Raw genomic sequence first — 23,121 nt, forward strand, 5'->3', positions numbered from 1 at the left:
AACACTCTGTTCTTTTGCCTATTTCCAAACAACATCCTCCAGGATGCTTTTTTTTTTCCTTTTATTTTTTTTCCCCCTTTTCTCGAGAGCAAAAATTTCCAGGGCACTTAGAATGAGCTACAGAGAAAGCACACCAGTGAGTTAATTGAAGATTTAAACAGAGCTAAATGTACTTCTCTGCTTTTCTTTTTCAGATTCCCTCGAAGGATCCTTAAAAGCCTTTACATATCAAGGGGAGATAGACGCCTACGTTCTGCGTCAAACTGGAGCGGTAAACCTGGTTTCCCAGAAAGGTTGGTTAGTCGGTTAGTTAAACTTTAAAGATCGGTTTGAGGATTTCCTGACAGTGAGAATAATCAGCCGGTGGAACTGCTTGCCTCCAGAAGTTGTGAATGCTCCAACACTGGAAGTTTTTAAGAAGAGACTGGACAGCCAATTTGTCTGAAATGGGATAGGGTTTCCTGCCTGAGCAGGGGGTTGGACTAGATGACCTCCAAGGTCCCTTCCAAGCCTGTTATCCTATTCTACAGTTGGAAGCAAACTTGTCAACCGGCGCAACTTAGAGAGCGGAGGTGGTAATATGTGGGGTTGTAGAGGCACAAAAAAAAAACCCTGCCCACACTCTTGCATTTTGCACCAGCTTGAAGTTTCCGCTTATTCTACATGTTCAACTGCATGTAGAGTGGATGGAAAGCGTGGTCCCTTCTGTCACCGGGGGGGGGCTGTCTTGGATATGGGCCTCCTTTGAAACAAATAGAAGGGAATTTGTCCAGATTGCAGAAGCCGAGTTCGGATCCAGCATTGTAATGTATTTTGGTCTCCTGTTCCAGGCCCTGCCTGCTTGCAGTCCGTCCAGCCAACGAACTGAGTTATGTAAAATAATCAGTAGGAGTAAAGCTGGTCCCATTAGTCATGGAAAGAGGTCCTCGCCAGAAGAAAGCGCTCACATGTTGCAACAATAAAGGCCATTTTGGAACAGAACAGAACAGAATAGAATAGAAAATATAGAATACAATAGAATAGAATTAAAGAACAGAATAGAATAGAATTACAGAATAGAATAGAATTACAGAATAGAATAGAATAGAATAGAATAGAATAGAATAGAATAGAATAGAATAGAATAGAATAGAATAGAATAGAATAGAATAGAATAGAATAGAATAGAAAATATGGAATAGAGTAGAGTAGAATAGGATAGAAAATTAGAATAGAATAGAAATAGAATAGAATAGAATAGAATAGAATAGAATAGAATAGAATAGAATAGAATAGAATAGAATAGAATTACAGAACAGAACAGAACAGAACAGAATAGAATTACAGAATAGAACAGAACAGAATAGAATAGAATAGAATTAGAAATAAAGGATAGGATAGGACAGGACAACAGGACAGGACAACAGAACAGAATAGAATAGAAAATATAGAATACAATAGAATAGAATTACAGAATAGAATAGAATAGAATAGAATAGAATAGAATAGAATAGAATAGAATAGAATAGAATTACAGAACAGAACAGAACAGAATAGAATTACAGAATAGAATAGAATAGAATAGAATAGAATAGAATAGAACAGAACAGAACAGAACAGAACAGAATAGAATAGAATTACAGAATAGAATAGAATAGAATTACAGAATAGAATAGAATAGAATAGAATTACAGAATAGAATAGAATAGAATAGAATTACAAAATAGAATAGAATAGAATAGAATAGAATAGAATAGAATAGAATAGAATAGAATAGAATAGAATAGAATTACAGAATAGAATAGAACAGAACAGAACAGAACAGAACAGAATAGAATAGAATAGAATAGAATAGAATAGAAAATATGGAATGGAACGGAACGGAACAGAATAGAATGAGAGGTTTTTCCACGGACTGGAGGGTGCGTGGTTTTGTGTGCTGCCTGCATCCCACGGATGGGGCTTTGCTTGTTTGTGTGGACCGGTTGCTGGCATGCCACCTGCCCGGTACCAGTCCACAGACCTGGGGTTGGGGACCCCTGGTTTAATGCAAATCCTTTCCCCGCTCTGCATGACAGGCTCCATTGCTGTCAAGGTACCTGCAACTCTTCAAGCTTCCTTGAAATTATCCGGAACGAAGGTGGAAGTCAGTCCGGAGATCCAGTTGCAGGGGATCCAGACTGTGTCGAGGGAAGACCATGTCACAGTGACTGGTGAGATTTCTTGGATACTGTCCACTAAAATTAATCACATTTATTAAGGAATCGAATTCTGCTATAATGGATGGGTGTCTTGTAATAAATGAACAAACCAGCAGCATCGCCCTTTTTCATCCTGGCCTGTTGGAAGTAACTGGAATTCCTTGAATTCAGGTATGTTTGTGAATTCCAGTTAGTTTCAGCTTTACTGTGTCTTAGATATAGCAGGGGGTTAGACTAGAAGACCTCCACGGTCCCTTCCAACTCTTATTATTCTATTCTGTTCTATTCTGTTCTGTTCTTTATTTCTAATTCTGTTCTATTCCATTGTACTCTACTGTATTCTGCATTCTATTCTATTCTGCATTCTGTTCCTATTCTATTCTGTTCTGTTCCGTTCCATTCCATTCCATATTTTCTATTCTGTTCTATTCTATTCTATTCTATTCTATTCTATTCTATTCTATTCTATTCTATTCTATTCTATTCTATTCTATTCTATTCTATTCTATTCTATTCTATTCTACTCTATTCTTTCTTATTATTCTGTTCTGTTCTGTTCTGTTCCATTCCATTCCATTCTGCAGAGAGAGGGAAGAGATCAAAATCATCCACAATGACCAAACTAACTCTCTTTATGTATCTGTAACATGACTTAACTCTCTGCTCTTCATCTTATACTTTTCATCCAAATAATGTTGGGTTTAATATTATCTGAAAACTTAGGCAGGACTCGCCGCCAACTTTCGTTTGAAGGCCAGGGAGCTTAGCTCCTCATTTCCGTGTTCCAAAGGGGGGGCGTTTTTAAGACTACGTCATCGCTGCAAATAAAACAAATTGACCTTGCTTGTCATTGTTAGGAAATATCCTCGTTAACGGCAAGCCGGCAACTTGGCCCAACCCTGATTTTTATTTTTTTATTTAAAAAAATGGCCTGGAACGGGAGCTGATCGGGTTGAACTTAGAAACTTCCGTGGGGAAAAAAGTTTTATTTTGGAAAATCGAGTTAGACGTGTCCAGATAAACCGCCAGCAGCATGAGACTTTTTTTTTTGATGATGATGATGATGATGATGATGATGATTTGGGACGGGGTGGGGCCCTTCTCAAATAGGAAACTAACCAGGCCCATCTCATTTATTTCCTGTGACCAGAATAGTGTGGAAGGTCATTTGTACACTCTATTATTTATGTCACTGTTCACCGCCCTGAGTCCTTAGGGAGAAGGGCGGTATATAAATTAAATCAAATAAATAAATAAATAAATAAATAAATAAATAAAGTGCATATTTAAACGTGAAGAGAAGTTGCATAAGCAACACGCTTGGCAAGTTCTTTTGGCGGAAAGCGAGGGAGGCATTTATAAGTAATTTTATGCTGCCTAATGAATCTCAGAGCCACAGTTAATTGGGTATTATTAAAGACTTGTATCCCACCCTCTGTATTTAGCAGCCTATTCTCCTATATAGCAGAGGCAAAAGCTGTGTTAGCCAACCCTGTTTCAAGGATAAGGGTTCATAAACGGATCCCCATGAACATGCAGATGTTATTGTATGATTAAATAAATAACTCACATTTTAGAGAGAATGGGAGAACGGGGCATGTGATGGTGATTCTGCTTTAGCTATTTTATAGCTCCAAAGTGGATGATTGCCTCGGGAAGTGGCCCAGTTTTCCAACAGGGATTTGCTTAATCATTTGAAGCAATTTAAATGTTGCTGAGGTTTCTTTATTCCCCTCGTAATACGGTATAAAGTCCACTAAAAGTGTAAGGTAAAGGTAAAGGTTCCCCCGCACATGCGTGCTAGTCGTTTCCGACTCTAGGGGCCAGTGCTCGTCTCCGTTTCAAAGCCGAAGAGCCAGCGCTTGTCCGAGGACGTCTCCGTGGTCATGTGGCCGGCATGACTAGACGCCAAAGGCGCACGGAGCACTGTTACCTTCCCACCGGAGTGGTCCCTATTTTTCTACTTGCATTTTTTACGTGCTTTCGAACTGCTAGGTTGGCAGAAGCTGGGACGAAATAACAGGCGGCGCTCACTCTGCTGCTCACTCTGCTACGCGGCACTCGGGATTCGACCCGCCAAACTGCCGACCTTCTGATCGACAAGCTCAGCGTCCTAACCCACTGAGCCACTGCATTCCCGCTAAAAGTGTACGCAGTTGTTATTGTTTGGACGCCAGATGTTTAGGCTAGATGTGGCCTTGTGGCCCACCTGTCGGATATTTTCCAAAGACCTGGGATAGGCAGATGTTATTGTTTAAAATGTTTAGATGTGGTTACTTTAGCGGTATCACTGCAAGGTGTAAGCTGCTCCAGGTAAAGTCTTCTTTTATATGCATTTGTTCTCAAGGCTTGCACTGCTTCAGAGAAGGCAATAGTTAAGAAATGCTTTATCAAGTGCCCTTCTTCACACGAACCATTTGTGTGAGAAATAAGATATTCAGGGAGAGTCCCAAACATTCCCAAATTTAGAATCTTCTTCAGTTTTGTAAGGTTTTTTTTTTAGATATTGACTTAGGCTTTGGGTATGTTTTGGTAGGAAGACTTCAAGCACATAAAACAAATAAATTGCAAGCGGACAACAGCTGTTTACAGCTGGAGAGCACTGGGCCCAAACTGGAAAAAAAAAGAGGTTTGCTTTAGCTGTTACTGTAAGCTCCTATTGAAAGGTACCAAATTAATCATCCTCCTGTTTCAGGGTTTCCTACTTGCATACTGCTACCATAAATAACAGTTTTAACTCTGTTGCTTTTGAGAAAAAACGCCGCGTAGAGAGTTTACATCGAGGGGCAATGTCGGTCCGATAACTGCGACGGCTACATTCGTTTTCATGGGTCAAAGTCTACTTGACTTTCGACTTGAACCACAAAGGGGTTCTCGACTTAACAATCATTCATTTAGCGACCGTTCAGAGTTAACAGGGACACTGACTTACGAACGTTTCCCACACCGTTGCAACCTCCCCACGGTCACATGATCGAAGTGACTCTTTGCCAAACGGACGGTATTTATGACGCTTGCAGCGTCCCGGAGTCCCCTTTTGCGACCCTTCTGACCAGCAAAGTCAACGGGGTGGGGGGGGAAGCCAAATTCCCTTAACGACCGTGCTACTAATCGAACCGCTGTTAGCGGTTCACTTAACAGCTGTGGGCAAGCAAAATCATAAAATGGGGCAAAACCCATGGAACAAGTGTCTGGCTTTAGCGACAGAAATTTGGGGCGCAAGTTGAAGACCACCTGTAACCTTAAAGACAGGGGGAAAAATGGATGTCCTGTGAAACACAGCCTTTTGGGTATCCTGGCTCAAGGCTGGAATCCAGGTTAACGCCAGTGCAGACCCCCCTTTGTCTAAAAAAGGACGACGCACATCCTTCACGCGGGCGAAGCTGGCTGGTCTTAACGTTGCCAAGGTTGGGGAAATCCCTGCATTAAGCTTTGATAAAGAGAGTCAGATCTAAAACACAGGAACTTTTAACTGAACCGTAAATTGACTAATCGATCAATGTAAAAAAGAAAAAAAAAGAATATTAAGGGATTTCAAAAAATGTCGTCAGTAAGATACGCACTTTGTTTCACGATAGCGTAAAATCTTGTCCCTAAACGAGAACAAGTCGCTGTTATTTGAAGCAATTCTGAGGTTCTTCCTCCTTCTAAGTCTTGCGGATTGAATCTTATGGGCTGGGTTATTTTTTTTCCCAGCGACGTATGTTTTCCTTCTCTGGAATAATATACATTATCTAAATACTGTACAGTCAGGGGATATGAGTAATTTCAGCTCCACATTCCAGAGAGAGTTGAAGTTGCTGAACTAAGGGCTTTTCCCCGCAAATCATTTTAGTTAAGTGTTGTTGTTTTTTTTATACACCGGCGCTTCGCTCTTTCCAAACTTTTACTCATTTTACAAAGCTTTGCTGGAGTCCTCTTGAACCCAGTTCAATTTGCTGAGCCCCTCGTACTCCAAATCCAGAAGTTGAAAATAGATTCTGGAAGAAAGCGGCGATAATAGCCACCCCCCCACACACACACCAAAAAAAAAAAGAAAGAAAAAGTTATTTAAGCCCTTGCATTCCAGTTTGTATAAAGAAAGGGGCCTTCATTTGTCATTTCGGGAAACGGCTGCTTAAGCTGTCTTAAGGCTCTCCAGGATCATTAGAACACTTTTTGGAAAAATGACTGCAAAAAATGCTGCTGGCTAGCCTTAGAAGAAGCCGTAACGTCGATGCTCGGGGAGAATACATGTGGTCCTCGACTTACGACCCGGATAGAGCCCCAAATTTATGTTACTAAGCGAGGCAGTTGTGAAGTGGGGTTTTGTCCCACTTTATAACCTTTCTTGCCACTGTTGCTAAAGGGGAATCAGTGCAGCGGTTAAGGGGGATCTGCTTTGCCCCACTGACTTCGCTTGTCAGGAGGTCGCAAAAGGGGACCACGTGACCCCAGCACATTGCAACCGTCATAACTCTTGAGTCAGTTGCCAACTGTCTGAACTTTGATCACGTGACCTGGGGGATGCTGCAAAGGTTGTTGAGTGTGAAAAATGGGTCATAAGTTACTTTTGTAGGGGGGGGCGCTGTTGTAAATTCGGTCACTAAATGAACTGTCGTAAAGCGAGGACTGCCTGTATTCTCTCCATCCTTCCCCTTTTTGGCCTTCCGGAATTGCTCTGGTGGATGACCTGGGACCCCCAATAGCAGCGCTCTGTCCTGGAGGAGTGGCTGATGGGTAGAGGGAAGATCCCCCACCCCATGTCATCTGTCCCCTTGGTTATAACTCTGTTATCCTCTATTTTGTAAGTCCGTTCCCTTCTTTTTCTTTACATTCCTTTATTATTTGATAGGAGAATATTTTTACATTTTATATATATATATAGCATCACTCCCAACTTTTGTTCTTGGCTTTTGGGAGACAGGAAAGGACTCCCTTTGGTATCTAATATCCATTCAGGCTGCACCTGTTTTAGTGTCTTCTATTAATATGAGTTTTTACATTTATGAAGGGTATATATTTTAAAGTTTACCCTTCGGTAAGTTTGTTATTTATTTATTTATTGAATTGATATACCGCCCTATTCCCGAAGGACTCAGGGCGGTTCACAGGGCAAGTTAAAAACAACACAAAAAGAGAGAATAAAATACAATTAAATTAATACAAGCCCACAAAATTAAGATAACATTAAAATTGAAATTTAAAATTAATTTAATTTAGTTTAATTTAATTTAATATAATTTAAAATCCCTCAGTCCAGGCCAGACAATTCAAACAACCAAGTTTTTAAGTCCCGGCGAAACGAGCGAAGGTCGGGGGGCAGAACTTCTGCATGCCAAGCTGTGACCTACAAACTTACTTACAATGATTGCTTTTAAGAAGTGATAACTACTCTATATGTCGTTATGTTTTAAAGATAGTTGGAAACGGTGTTACATCCTGGATTATTATTATTTTTTTAAGGAGCAAGAAGACGGGACTGGGTTCTTTATAAACTGTTTTATCTTGTCCCTCCCAACGCTTATTCTGTTATTCACTTATACATTCAAATGCCACTGACAGTATCAAATGATCTTCTTTCTTTCATTTTAATTCGCATCTCATCGTGCCCCACAAGGGCCTTTTTAGTTGAAAAAAAAACCGAGTTTTATCTGTTCCCCTAAATAAAAGAATTCAGTTATGAAGAAGTTGGGGATAAGAAACACTCAGTGATCTCCTGACTTTGCCGAAGCAGCGATTAGAAAATTAATGGATGTAAAGTAAGAACTTTACGCATTCCGATTTTTTTTTTTTAACGTGCACGTTCGGAAAAAAAAAGTCCTTCCGCTCAGGTTAAGTATTTTCTCTTCTCAATGGAAGTAGTTTTCTCTCTTTTTTTGTGTCTTTTCTTCAACCAGCAGACAGTAATTGATCTCCTCCGAGCTCCTGCCCCATTCGTGATTGCGGTTCAGCAACCTCCGTCACTTTCAAAACGCTTTTGACTGTTGATCGTTCACTGCAAACAAGAACTCGACCAATGTAATCCGGTCCCGCCCCCCCCCCCCGACACACACACACACACACACACACACCCCAGATCTAAGCATTTAAATATTTTCCGGATAGAAATTCAGCTGTTTCCCCCTTTGAAAAGCGACGTTTTTGTGATGTTTACTTCCATGGCAGCTGGAGATTCTTAAGTGCTTTCAAAACCGCTTCCAGTTTGTCCCAGTTGGGCCAGCGTCCCGTGTTTGATTCGGATTCAAAATAGAGACTCCTGTTTCGTTTCATATACCATATGTGAGTAGTCTTCGACTTAACCACGGTTCATCAGCGACCAGTCAAAATTACGACGGGGCTGAAAAAAAGTGACACCACCGTTTGCCACATTTACGACCGTTGCAGCATGTGATCGAAATCCAGATGCTTGGCAACTGACTCACATTAATGACGGTTGCAGCGTCCCGGGATCGGGTGATCCCCTTTTGCGACCTTCTGCCAGGCAAAGTCAATGGGGGAGGCGGATTCGCTGAACGACTAACTTAACAACTGCAGTGATTCATTTAACAACGGTGGCAAAAAAAAGGTCATCAGATGGGGCAAAATTCGCTGAACAACCGTCTTGAGCTGAGTTGTGGTTGTCGGTTGAGAGTTTCTGAAGTAATCTACCCATTGGAGTAATGAATATACTGCAAACTTACGTATGTCGACGCGGTAGTATGTGTCAGATTAAAAGAGGGGAAATTTAGAGCTACTTATGTCCCTTTGCTCCATAACATGCTTGAAGATTTTTCTGAATTCATTACTCGGGCGATTCTGTTACCTTATTAGTTAGTACCAAAATATTAATAATTCTCTTAAGCGTACAGAGGGAGTCATCTACACAGGCACACAAATCGTTTTGATTCCCTACATGTGTGAGCTAAGCTGAGGGCTTACCTACAGTACATATTCTGTGTTAAATAACCTGTGTTCTGTGTTTTGTGTGTCTAATATATTTTTAAAAAAGCGAAAGCCACTGATAGGAATAGGAAGTAGGTGGTGGTTCATTCTTTCTTTTTGGAGAGAAAAAAATGACCCGTAAGACGTTAAGGATTACTGTTTACCTTCTGTCAAAGATGCTTGTAATTTTACTCTTTTGGAAAACAGCTGGAGAACACTGTAGACTTCTGAGCTTGGTGCTGAATTGGGGACACAGTGAATTAGTCTCTATAATACTCCAGTTCTTGTCTGACCACTATCAGCAATAACATCCAGCAATAGAAAATATGACTCTTAAAAGTGGAAATAGTCACTATCTACACCAAAGGAATCCAGATTTACCCACAGAGTCTTTTCATTAAGGAAGATCCATGCATCTTCAACTATTTGTAGCCATGATTAAAAGCCAAATGTAACTGTCACTATTCTGCAATATATTACTGCGAGTACATGCTCAAGCTTGATCACCGATAATTTTAAAAACCTACAAAGCTGGCCTTAACGATTACAATATAATGCTTTCACTCGGTCAAAGCCAATTTGCAGAACATTTAAACTATAAAAGTAAAGGTAAAGGTTCCCCCGCACATGCGTGCTAGTCGTTTCCGACTCTAGGGGCCGGTGCTCATCTCCGTTTCAAAGCCGAAGAGCCAGCGCTTGTCCGAGGACGTCTCCGTGGTCATGTGGCCGGCATGACTAGACGCCAAAGGCGCACGGAACGCTGTTACCTTCCCACCGTCGTGGTCCCTATTTTTCTACTTGCCTTTTTACGTGTTTTCGAACTGCTAGGTTGGCAGAAGCTGGGACGCGTCACAGGCGCTCACTCTGCTACGCGGCACTCGGGATTCGACCCGCCAAACTGCCGACCTTCTGATCGACAAGCTCAGCATCCTAACCCACTGAGCCACCGCGTCCCTTATTTAAACTATAGAAGACCCTTAATAATGTGTGAAAACAACTAATTATTATTATTTTTTTCCAGGCCACATGGATCGAAAGGATGAGAAAGGAAACTGCATTAAGGCGGAGACACAGTCTGGCACCGTAACTCTCAAAATTCAAAGCTGGTTCCAGTCTTTGAAGCTGAATATTCCTTGATAATACTTAAGTTTTTTTAAAATATAGACAGAACAACCAAAGGCGATTGCTTATGTTTCCTAATAAAGAAAGTGTGAATGTTGCTTCTCTGAATTGGAGAAATGTTTTACCTTTTTGACGAGCTCACTAAAGAGAGAATCAACCTGGAACTAAGGAGAAACTTCCTGACAATAATGAAAAGAGTTAATCAGTGGAACAACTTGCCTCCTGGAGTTATGGATGCTCCATCACTGCGGGACTTCAAGATGTGTCCAGGATGTAATAAGGTCTCCTGCCTCGTTCAGGGGGGGTTGGACTAGAAGACCTCCAAGGTCCCTTCCAACACCATGTTTTTATGAACCTCAGAATGAGTACATACGACACGTCAAATTATGTCTTTGCAAACTCATTTTGCCCCCTTATGGTTTAACTCTTTGGATATAGGTAAGAAATTCTGACCACAATAAAATATTACGATTTTTTCCCCCATCAGTAAAAACAGCCAACTTCCCATGCTTAAGCTAAGGCTGCAGACCAATAACAGACATCTTTTAATAACTAAATCATCCTGTCAGAAAGACTGGAGCCAGGAAGCTTGGACCTGATGAGATTAGAAAGACAAAGATCCCTGGAAACAACAACCCAGATTGTTGGGAGGCAATAAGCTGACTTTGTAATAATGCCGCTTGGGGGGGGAAAGCCCTAATAAGCAGGCATGTACATAGAATGAAGGCTATTGCTAAGCACATTGATTTGTGCTTTAGATTGTAAGCTGCCCTGAGTCTTCAGAGAAGGGCAGGATATAAATGGGATTTAAAAAAAACAACCCTCACCCTGCAAAAAATCCAACACAGGACATAGCCATCAGCCACAGCCCCAAGGAAACAGGACATGACCTTTAGGACATAATAGGATTAACCCTACACTAACCAAAAGTTTAGGGACGCGGTGGCTCAGTGGGTTAGGACGCTGAGCTTGTCAATCAGAAGGTCGGCAGTTTGGCGGGTCGAATCCCGAGTGCCGCGTAGCAGAGTGAGCGCCTGTTACTCATCCCAGCTTCTGCCAACCTAGCAGTTCGAAAGCACGTAAAAATGCAAGTAGAAAAATAGGGACCACTCCGGTGGGAAGGGAACAGCGTTCCGTGAGCCTTTGGCGTCTAGTCATGCCGGCCACATGACCACGGAGACGTCCTCGGACAAGCGCTGGCTCTTCGGCTTTGAAACGGAGATGAGCACCGGCCCCTAGAGTCGGAAACGACTAGCACGCGTGTGCGGGGGAAACTTTACCTTTACCTAACCAAAAGTTTTCTCCGAACAAAAAACCAAACAAAACTAGAAGTTTTCCTCTACATTTTTTAAGAACAAAAAAAAAGGAACATTGCTTGACGGGGACTTGGTTACCAATAAACGAAAAACATTTCTTTTCTTTTTTTTTAAAAAAAGTACATTTTTCCCCCACCACTAACAAAAAAGGATTGTCAGCTTTTAGGGAGTTTTAAAACTCTGGCACCTTTTTTTTTTCTTTTTTTTTTTAGGGATCTTCTGCAAGGCTTCCTGGCGATATCAAGCTTTCTTCCACGGCTTGTTCAGCTATGTTTTCAACCAGGGGAAGCTTGATTTGTTCCGAGTCTTTTTCTCCCAAAGCCCCAAAGATGCTGGGTCTCGGCGCCATTGTGCTGTACCGACGCTTTTTCAGTTTCTTCGGTATCAATTCGTCCCCACTGACGCCATAATCGAACCACAGGGGCGGTTCGTCGTCGTTATATTCGTATTTCTGGAGCCTTGGGGCGTAATTTAAAACGGCCGGACTGAAATAGAAGTGGCATAGCGTGAGATGACATAAAATTAGCAACTTCATGGTTTTGTTTTAGGGAATCTGTACATTTGTCTTGTTGATAGGGCTCGCAACTTGGGCGTCCTCCTGGATTCACGACTCAATTTTGAAGACCATATAGGAGCTGTGACCAGGGGGGCTTTTGCCCAGGTTCACCTGGTGCGCCAGTTGCGTCCCTATCTGGACCGAGATGCCCTACGCACAGTCACCCATGCGCTCGTGACCTCCCGTTTAGACTACTGCAACGCTCTCTACATGGGGCTGCCCTTGAGGACCACTCGGAGGCTTCAGCTGGTGCAGAATGCGGCCGCGCGAGTTGTGATGGGGGTTTCCCGATACTCCCATGTAACACCTCTACTCCGCGAGCTGCATTGGCTTCCGGTTGCCCTCCGGGTGAGATTCAAGGTGCTGGTGATGACCTATAAAGCCCTGAATGGCGAGGGTCCGGGATATCTGAGGGAACACCTGCTGCCGGCATCAAGCTCCCTTCATCCTGTGCGCTCCCACAGGGAGGGTCTTCTCAGGGTGCCGCCGGTAAAAGATTGCCAGCAGATAACACCCAGGGATAGGGCCTTCTCAGTGGGTGCGCCTGCACTCTGGAACCAGCTGCCAGTGGAGCTGAGGACTGCCCCCGACCTTCGCTCATTTCGCCGGGACCTGAAGACTTGGCTCTTTGAGCTCTCGGGCCCAGGCTGAGGAGAAATTTTAATTTTTAACTGGGGTTTTATTTATGCAGGGACGAATATAATTTTTTAATTTGTTTTTAACTTTTGTATCTTTGTTTCTTAATCACCCTGTAAACCGCCCTGAGTCCTTCGGGAAAGGGCGGTATATAAATGTAATAAAATAAAATAATAAAATAAAATCTTACCGGGTAATACCTGTGCAGTACAACATTTTGAGTATTCGGAGTTGCAGGCAGCCTTTTGCCAGGTTTTTTAGCGTTTTGTCGGTAAGGTTTTTGCAACCTGAAATATCCAGATAGTGCAGGAAACTGCACGCCGAAGCTATGAACTGAATCCCTGAATCGTTGATCTGTCAATCAAGCGAAACGTGACACAGAATGGAAAGCCGTTAGTAAATGATAAAAGTCGACAGTATGGAACAGGAGATCTTGACTTCTTAGGTGCTCTTTAATCCATGCTGGAATAAATGTGTCCTTTCCTATAGTAATTTTTTTTTAAAAAAAAATAAGTAACAGAATTCCCACGAGCTCCTTAAAATCGGACTTAACAACATGCCAGGGAATCCTCAGATAATTTGGGGGCATCACCTCATTCCTACTGGGGGTGATGTGGGCCACAATGTGTTGGCTTGCCTAGTATCCTTTAGATCAGCAGTCCCCCAACTTTTTGGATACCAGGAACCGGTTTCATGGGAAAAAACTTTTTCCATGGACCGGGTGGTGGGGGTGGAGACCTGGGTTCACGCGCTACCTAGATTCCACACATACACAGATGAAGTAGTGGTCCATGGTTCCTAACGGGCCGTGGACCAGGACCGCTCTGCAGGCCGGGGGTTGTTGACCCCAGCTTTAGATGAGACATCCTAGCCTACCAGAATAGCTTGGAGTAAAACTGGTCTTTGGTAGCCTGGAGTCCTACTAGCCCACATATGCCAAAAATGACTTGTATTGTGTTTCTACTACTAGCCTATGTCTTGGTAAGATAAGACCAATGTGGGATAGACAGTACTATCACCAGTACATCAAGCAAGAATGGTTTGCAAAACTAGAAAGCTATGGAAAGGAATAATATGGGAACTAGTTTTTTAAGTGTCCATGAGTGGGGAGGGTACATGCATGCACACCGCAGCCCGGTGACCAACAGGCCACGGACTGGTACCGGCCCACAGCCCACAGGTTGGGTACCCGTGGATTAGGGTATCCCACCTTGGCAACTTTAAGATCTGTGGACTTCAACTCCCAGAATTCCCTAGCCACCCCGGCTAGCTAGGGAATTCTGGGATTTGAAGTCCACGAGTCTTAAAATTGCCAAGATGGGACACTCCTGCTTTTAGAAAGAAGAGGCAGACAACTCTCATGATCCAGAATTCTAGACCAAGCCACATGTGCTGGCAAAATATATAGAACCAAGGATGGGGAACTGGGCTTAAAAATCAAATTATCACGGACTTGGCCTTTTAACTCTCCATCTGAAATAAAGGGGATGTACAGGAACCTCCCATGTGCCAAAATTATCAATAACAAAAATATCTTAGCCACTTTGGATGGGGCAGACTTGAGAGAATCCTGGAAAAGTTTTTTTATTACTTGTGCCATACTCAAAATGAAGGGGACGGGGAAGGCACAAAGTTTTCATACGTACCTTGATACAACCCACCATAATGAGACATGTGAGTCTCCGGCAATTTAATGACAAATGTTTTAATGTAGAATTTGATATGTGCCGGCAGAAAGACAAATCAACGTAGTCTAGTTTTTTCAATTCAGTGCACAATACCTGGAACAAAGATGTAGTTACAAAGATGTAGGTTTTCGATGTGTTTGTGTGTATTATTAAACAGAGAGCTTATCAATCATGTTCATTCACGTATTTCTCCTCAAAATAACCAGCTTTCTCCTTACGTGCAAATATAAAAATATACGTCTTTCAGCAAATCGGTTGTGGTTAAGAGTATGAGGGGATTATTTTATTTCTCATAAAACGGCGGTCCCCAACCTTTCTGGTGGTAGCAGCAATGGTGGTGGTGGGAAGGAGATGGTTTTGGGCACGCAACCAATTTCTTCTTGAAAACCTCCAGTGATGGAGCACCCGCAATTTCTGTGATTGTTTTCTCAGTGAGGAAATTTCTGCTTAGTTCTAGGTTGGTCCTCTCCTTGATTAATTTCCATCCGTTGTTTCTTGTCCTGCCTTCAGGTGCTTTGGAGAATAAGTCATTCCTTCTTCTCTGTGACAGCCCCCAAATATTGAAAGACATGTCCCCCCTCGTCCTTCTCTTCATTAGATTAGACCAGGGGTCTTCAAACCTGGCCCTTTTATGACTTGTGGACTTCAACTCCCAGAATTCCTCAGCCAGGCACGCCTGGACTAGACATGCCCAATTCCAGCAACTGTTCTTCATATGTTTTAGCCTCCAGCCCCTTGATCATCTTTCTTGCTCTTCTCTGCACTCTTTGTAGAGTCTCAACATCTTTTTCACACCGTTTACAGGATGTAATTCTGGCCTGGTTTTAGGATAGAGCAGGGGTAGGCAACCTTGGCTCTTTTATGACTCGTGGATTTCAACTCCCAGAGGCTGAGGAATTCTGGGAGTTGAAGTCCACGAGTCATAAAAGAGCCAAGTTTGCCTACCCCTGGGACAGAGAATACTGCTTGAAAATGTTCACCAATTATTTCCAGTCCATTGGTGGAGAACTTTTGACACCTAAGACTTGTTCAGTCTGGACACAGCACTCTCGGTTCAGAGGCTGCTCCGATCATTCACATGTGGGAGACCCTGAGTTCAAGTCCCACCTCAGCTATGAAAGCCAACTGGATGACTTTGGGCCAATCACCAGGAGATATGAGTTCTAGTTCCACCTTAGCCATGAAAATTAACTGGATGACTTTGGGCCAATCACTAAGAGATGGTGAGTTCAAGTCCCAGCTCAGCTGTGAAAGCCAACTGGAGGACTTTGGGCCAATCACCAGGAGATGTGAGTTCTAGTTCCAACTTAGCCATGAAAATTAACTGGATGACTTTGGGCCAATCACCAGGAGATGATGAGTTCTATTCTTTATTCTGTTCTATTCTATTCTATTCTATTCTGTTCTGTTCTGTTCTGTTCTACTCTAAAGATAGGGATGAATTTGAGTCCCACAGATAGCAAGCGTAACACTTCTATGAGAATGACAATTAATTTTATATTAAACAAAATCTCAAAGTATTAACACAGCAAATCCAACAGAGTCACAGATGTGACACCTGTATGTTATTTTACCTTCATCCCTGTGTCAGAAATCAGCCTACACTCCGACAGAATAATCTCCTTAATTTTCAAATGTCTGCCAAGGCTCTCCAAACCCTGTTGACATTTTAAACCAATGTTAATGCACTCGCCATCTAATATAACAATAATTATTATTGTACAAAATCTCTTTCTCCACGCCACCACCGGCACCCCAAAGGCCAGGAAGGCTATCTGAATCACAAAAGACACCCCAATACTGTAAATTTTTGAAAGTAGGTAATTGGTGTTGCCAAATGGCAAACAGAAATTGTACAGGAATAGAATAGAATAGAATAGAATAGAATAGAATAGAATAGAATAGAATAGAATAGAATAGAATAGAATAGAATAGAATAGAATAGAATAGAATAGAATAGAATAGAATAGAATAGAATAGAGTAGAGTAGAGTAGGGTAGGGTAGGGTAGGGTAGGGTAGGGTAGGGTAGGGTAGGGTAGGGTAGGGTAGGGTAGGGTAGGGTAGAGTAGAGTAGAGTAGAGTAGAGTAGAGTAGAGTAGAAAAGATATTGGAATAGAATAGGATAGGATAGAGTAGGATAGGATAGGATTGGATTGGATAGGCGATAGGATAGGATAGGGAATAGCATAGAATGGGATAGGAAATAGGAATGAAGAATAGAATAGAATAGAATAGAATAGAATAGAATAGAATAGAATAGAATAGAATAGAATAGAATAGAATAGAATAGAATAGAATAGAATAGAATAGAATAGAATAGAATAGAATTGAATTGAATTGAATTGAATTGAATTCTTTATTGGCCAAGTGTGAGTGGACACACAAGAAACATGACAATGATCCACAAAACCCCACAAACACCCCACACATATTCAAGAAATCAAGCCTAGCAATAGATTTTCCATCTTCTGGGACCTCACCTGATCCGTGATGGCTATTCGTGAAATATTGAGATAGGCTAACGAAGCCATCGCTGTCATAGCCTGAATCCCGGCATCCGTCACAAGTTGGCAATTATGCAAATTCAAATAAATTAGATTTGGGCACCTAAAGAAAAGATAGGAGAAAATTTTTTGAAATGTTGCTTACTTATGCTATAAAACGTCTTTGGCACATGCAGGTAGTCCGTTGCTAAGCGAGACATTTGTTAAGTGAGTTTTGCCCCGTTTTGCGACCTTTCTTGACACTGTTGCTAAGTGAATCACTGCCGTTGCTCAGTTAGTAACACGGTCATTACGTGAATCTGGACTCTGCTTGTTGGAAAGACACAAAAGGGGATCACATCATCCCTGGGACACTGCAACCGTCATTAATATGAGTCGGTTGCCAAGCGTCTCAATTCTGATCACGTGACTATGGGAGAGTGGCCACGTTTGTAAGTGTGAAAAAGGATAAGTCTCTTTTTTCAGTGCTGTTGCGACTCTGAATGGTCAATAAATAAACCATCGTAAGTTGAGGAATCCCTACACAGCACATTCCAACTAAGAAAATTAAAGTGAATCTTTCAAGTGATAGAAGGGACATAAAGCATGCATGCACACACACAAATACACAGACACACAGACCCGCATACACACAGATAAAACCTTTTGGATTTTGTAGCGCCTACGCCTTCGTCCATATGTTGGAAGACTTTCTGGAACCTTCCCTTCCTTGGAAAGGAGATCTATTTCTTTTTTTTTTCCTTTTTTTGGGAAGGGTTTCATTCCTTCCAAACGGTGGCATTACCACACAGTCTCTCTTGATGAATTAAATGTAACTCAGTTTTAAAATTCCGAACGACATCCTGGCTTCGTTCGTGTGAGGTCCGTGCCATTTCGCAACACCAAGGCTTCTTTGTGTGCTGCCGGCGAAGCTTCACGGAACCGTGTTGGGTTTGGATGTTTCCACAGCTAGAGAGAAAATTTTGTTTAATCCTGGTGATGGGTGTGAAGGATGCCAGAACTGTATGAATGGCATCCATTCAGTCTGCTGCGTCCATCTTGGGACCGGCTCAAAGCTAGATATCTTATGGCTTTAAACCCCCAGAATAATTATTACGAATTATTACAAACTCTAACACCCAGTGGGGTCCTATCAATCTATCTATCTATCTATCTATCTATCTATCTATCTATCTATCTATCTATCTATCTATCATCTCTATCCTATCATCTTTCTCTCTCTCTCTCTATCATCTATCTATATCATCTATCATATCTATTATCTATCTATCTGTCTGTCTGTCTGTCTGTCTGTCTATCTATCCATCCATCCATCCATTCCTTTCTCTCATCTATCTATCTATCTATCTATCTATCTATCTATCTATCTATCATCTATCTATCTATCTATCTATCTATCTATCTATCTATCTATCTATCTATCTATCTCTATCTATCTCTATCTATCTATCTATCTATCTATCTATCTATCTATCTATCCATCCCTTTCTCTCTCATCTATCATTTTTCTCTAGCTATCATCTATTTATCTATATTCATCTATCATCTATATTATCTATTATCTTTATCTATCTAAAGTCTATCTATCTACTATCTCTATCTCTATATCTATGATAGATATAGATAGAGATAATAGATAATGGATGATAGATAGATAGATAGATGATAGATAGATAGATAGATAGATAGATAGATAGATAGATAGATATAAGAGATATAGTTATAGCTATATATAATATACTATATATACTATATATTTATAATTATATATGCTAATGTTTTTTAAGTTTGTAAGCTGCACAGTGTTCCCCTGTGGTAACGTGGGCAGTCAATAAATTTTAAAAATAAACAAATACTGTTTGGTCTGGGACCCTTCCTGGTTTCAGTGACTCTCAGTCCCAATTAGCTGTTGCTATATTATGTTAAAAGACATGTCATATCATGGTTAAAATCAGCCTCTTTTTCCAAACATGCTTCTTTAAAACTTCCTATGCTAAGGATCGGCAAATAAGAAACCCCTTAGAACAGGGGTCTTCAAACTTGGCCCTTTTATTACTCGTGGACTTCAACTCCCAGAATTCCTCAGCCAGCATGGCTCAGCTTGGAAACCTCTCCCTTTCCCCTCAGCGTGGCTGGCTCAGGAATTCTGGGAGTTGAAGTCCTCGAGTCATAAAAGAGCCAAGTTCGAAGACCCCTGCCTTAGAACGTGATACCTTTCAGATATTTTCACGAGGGCAATGTCAGACACGTAGCAACAATTAGCCAAATTGAGTTCTTTTAATTTTGGAGCTGAACGACCATCGACAAATGATTTTATTCCCGAATCACCGATTCTGAAACATAAAAAGAAAATACTTACTCTTATCTTAGTCACGATTCTAAAATTAAGGTTTTTTTAAAAAATAATTTTAGTATTTGAATGCAAGGTGATAAACACTTTGAATATACAGCAATCAACGTCAATATTCAGAGCTATATTTTTTTAAAAAAAAAAATGCCACCAGGCCAATTTTTATTAATATTTCAGATAGGTTTGCCTGCTTTAAAAACTAAACATGGAAATAATTGGAACTAACTTTGTATGCTAGCCAGGTTATTAACAGCTGGATTCAAATTTACTGAAAAGGCAACCCCACCTAATCACATTTGTTTTCAAGGAATTCAATTTAAGATTGCAGCTAAGGGCCTGTTTTATTAAAACTTTAAAACAGAAAAGAACGTAATAAAATACTATGGCATTCTCATTTAATTTCCACCTGCAACAGCCAATTGTAACGGCACGTAGCAACCGATAGTCAGAATTCAGTCAGCATATCAAAAGAAAAAAAAATCACTCTTGCTATTCTGACGATGCTGGCCATTCAAAACCCCTACATGTAATTTGGGGTTAATTTAATTATCAGAGAGAGATCCCTTCACCTGAAATATTTGTTTATTTAATATAGTATTCTTCTTAACAAGGGATGGGAAAAGCTTATAATTATTTGTAGACCCATCATGTAAAGGGGAGGAGAATTTATCTCTCTCTCTCTCTCTCTCTCTCCATCTCTCTCTCTCTCTCTCTCTCTCTCTCTCTCTCTCTCTCTCTCTCTCTATCCATCTTATCTATCACATTCTATATGTTTAATGTTATATTTAATTGATATTTGAGTCATTTCCCCCCTTTTGTACACATTTTGGCTTCATGAGAACCCTTTTTTTCTTTCTGACACGGATGTAACACAATCAGCTCCAACACTTTAGGATGCACAGAAAATAATAATAATTCCGTTCAAACGAACTATTCCGTCATGTAACGGTAACAATACCTTGTGCAGCCGGATAGATTGAGGATAACAATTTGGTCCAGCGGTACAATTAGCTTGAGAGCTACATCGGTTATTCTCTGGCAATTGACGGCACAAATTTGATTCATCTGGGGCCAGAATTTGCTGATGACTTTGAAAGTCAGATCCGTAATCCGATTGTTCCCTGTTGAGACAACCCACCATCACATCACTCTAAGCCAGCATGGAAAAAACTACTTCCACCACTATATACGCTGCACAGGTAAGTCCTCCACTTCCCACCACAACGCAGCCCCAAATTCCTGTTGCTAAGCAAGACATTAAGCAAGTTTTACCCCATTCAACGACCTTTCTCGCCACAGTCGTTAAGTGAATCGCTTCAGTTGTTCAGTTAGTAACACGGCTGTTAAGTGAATCTGGCTTCCCCGCTGACTTGTCAGAAGGTCGCCAAAGGGGATCACGTGATTCCCCCAGGACACCGCAACCGTCACAGATACGAGTCGGTTGCCAAGCGTCTGAATTTTGATCATGTGTCCCTGGGGGGGTGCTGCAATTTGTCATAAGTGTGAAAAACTGGTCCTAAGTCACTTTTTTTTTCAAACCCTTTGTAACTTTGAACGGACGCTAAATGAGTGGTTGTTAAGTCGAGGACTAATTGTAGTAGTAGCAACTTTGGGACAACCGTGACCTGGATTGACTGAGAATTCCCCTGGACCTGTGCCAGAACTACTACGTTTTTCACTAACCTTGGATCTTCATTTTGACAAGTTGACAGGCGTGCAGAGCTTGGAGACCAACGTCGGACACGTGTGGAGATTCATTGAATTCGACCGACTCAATCCTCTGGCACTTTGGCACCAAAGCCTTGAAGAGAGCAGGAAACAATTCAGCCAACACCCTTTCACAAAACGCCTTTTGATAAAACAACAAAGGGAAATAAACTTCATTCTCCATGCCATTTCATACAAAATTAATATTAATATTCCCATTCCCACTTCTCAGGACAGTGACCGGCCAGAAAAAAAATATCTTTAAGACTTTGTGGACTTCAAGTCCCAGAATTCCCCTGCCAACATAGGGCAAATCTGGCACAGGATTCTCTTCCGTTCATTTATAACGACTGTTTGAAGTTACGAAGGCGCTGGAAAAAAAGTGACTTGCGACCGTTTTTCATACGTATGACCGTTGTGGCATCCCCATGGTCACATGATCAAAATTCAGCTGCTTGGCAACTGGGTGATTCTTCTTCTTCTTCTTTCTTCTTCTTCTTCTTCTTCTTCTTCTTCTTCTTCTTCTTCTTCTTCTTCTTCTTCTTCTTCTTCTTCTTCTCCTTCTTCTTCTTCTTTCATCTTTTTTGATAAATTTTATTGGTTTTTATAGGGTTAGGAATGAGGTGGGGTCAAGACTGGGGTTAGGATTTTCCCAAATTCTCAATATTTAGCAAACAGCATAATGTCTGGGTTCATGTGTTTAACAAGAAATAATAGATATTAGCAGCGTTGACAGGCTGCTAATATAAAACTACCGGTAATATAATATTAAACCTGGAAGTGAATTTGATTAAAAAAAAAACTTCATATCCACTCCTAGGACACCCAAACAGTGGATTTATGGTGAATTAGGAAGCATAACAAGGGACGCGGTGGCTCAGTGGCTCAGGACGCTGAGCTTGTCGATCAGAAGGTCGGCAGTTTGGCGGGTCGAATCCCGAGTGCCGCGTAGCAGAGTGAGCACCTGTTACTCGTCCCAGCTTCTGCCAACCTAGCAGTTTGAAAGCACGTAAAAATGCAAGTAGAAAAATAGGGACCACTCCGGTGGGAAGGTAACAGCGTTCCGTGCGCCTTTGGCGTCTAGTCATGCCGGCCACATGACCACGGAGACGTCCTCGGACAAGCGCTGGCTCTTCGGCTTTGAAACGGAGATGAGCACCGGTCCCTAGAGTCGGAATCGACTAGCACGTATGTGCGGGGAAACCTTTACCTTTACCTTTTTAGGAAGCATTATCAAAGGAAAGGCTTCAAAGCCATCAATTCCTTGTTTCCTCTTAAGATAGGCAGACCAGTAGTAACCACACACCAGAAAAACTAGACGAAAGGACAGTTTCCCCCCCCCCATGCCATCTCTCTGCTGAACTAATTCCTACAACGCTGTGAAAATACTTAGTAAAGCTGTATTACGATGACACTCCTCATCTTTTCCTATCACCTATCCTTATCTTCTTATGACTATAACTTGGCGGTTTCTATCTTACAATTTATTTCGTTTTAGTATCCGAATATGATTTATGTTGTTCGCTTAGCTAGTATTCTGTGACTATCAACTCAGTGTGCATTGCATCTGATGATTTATGATGAAGTGTCGTATTTCAAGGTTTTATGATGAATGCATTTTCATGTTGTATATACTATGATCGTGATTATCACTATTGCTTGTATGTACAGTGACAGACAAATTCCTTGTGTGTCCAGCCACACTTGGCCGAGAAAGAATTGCATTCTGAAATAGAACAGAGGCCAAAAAAAAAATGCCTTTAAAAAAAAAAAGCAAAATACTGTTCCCAAAATTTCCTATTAACTCCTCGGGGTTGTTTGGCAGCGTCTTTCAAAAATCTTCTAAGCGTGCCCTGGAACTGTGGAGCTCATGGTTTAAATAAAGCTGAGATACACGGGGGATTTTGGAATGTTGGACAAATCACTCAGAGGAAATGATGGGGGCCTTCACTGTTTCAACCTGAAAAACAGGCTTGATCAGATGGAGGGGTCTGTTTAATCTCCAATGTTCTGTTTCTACAGAGGTCAAGAGAAGCTCCATTGCTTTCGATTCCTGGCATCTCTCAACAACTGGTCTTCAGAAACATGACCTCTGCCTATCACCGCTTCATCTGCTATTAATTTGCCCGATTCCTTTCCAAAAATCTTTCTTTCTTTT

The 23,121-nt window shown here is 41.5% G+C and overlaps 2 protein-coding genes across 3 annotated transcripts in view; one reads left to right on the forward strand and one right to left on the reverse strand.

The window, feature by feature from the left end:
- The window catches only part of FAM185A (family with sequence similarity 185 member A), a 44,137-nt gene extending 33,841 nt beyond the window's left edge, over positions 1-10,296 (forward strand). For both annotated transcript variants that reach the window (XM_081331341.1, XM_081331340.1), the window contains 3 exons: positions 195-293; positions 2,058-2,192; positions 10,105-10,296. In XM_081331341.1, coding sequence (XP_081187467.1) covers positions 195-293; positions 2,058-2,192; positions 10,105-10,220 — 350 coding nt within the window. In that variant the 3' untranslated portion in view covers positions 10,221-10,296. The remainder of the gene's footprint in view (positions 1-194; positions 294-2,057; positions 2,193-10,104) is intronic.
- Positions 10,297-11,145: 849 nt separating this feature from the next.
- FBXL13 (F-box and leucine rich repeat protein 13) overlaps positions 11,146-23,121 on the reverse strand; it is a gene marked incomplete at its 5' end in the record, with an annotated part of 49,741 nt that continues 37,765 nt past the window's right edge. The window contains 8 exons of the mRNA XM_081331930.1: positions 11,146-12,006; positions 12,904-13,067; positions 14,360-14,494; positions 15,976-16,059; positions 16,883-17,009; positions 19,120-19,239; positions 20,215-20,377; positions 20,940-21,057. Coding sequence (XP_081188056.1) covers positions 11,730-12,006; positions 12,904-13,067; positions 14,360-14,494; positions 15,976-16,059; positions 16,883-17,009; positions 19,120-19,239; positions 20,215-20,377; positions 20,940-21,057 — 1,188 coding nt within the window. The 3' untranslated portion in view covers positions 11,146-11,729. The remainder of the gene's footprint in view (positions 12,007-12,903; positions 13,068-14,359; positions 14,495-15,975; positions 16,060-16,882; positions 17,010-19,119; positions 19,240-20,214; positions 20,378-20,939; positions 21,058-23,121) is intronic.

This window comes from Vipera berus, assembly GCF_964194415.1.
Source record: "Vipera berus genome assembly, chromosome: 6".
Taxonomy (NCBI): Eukaryota; Metazoa; Chordata; class Lepidosauria; order Squamata; family Viperidae; genus Vipera; species Vipera berus.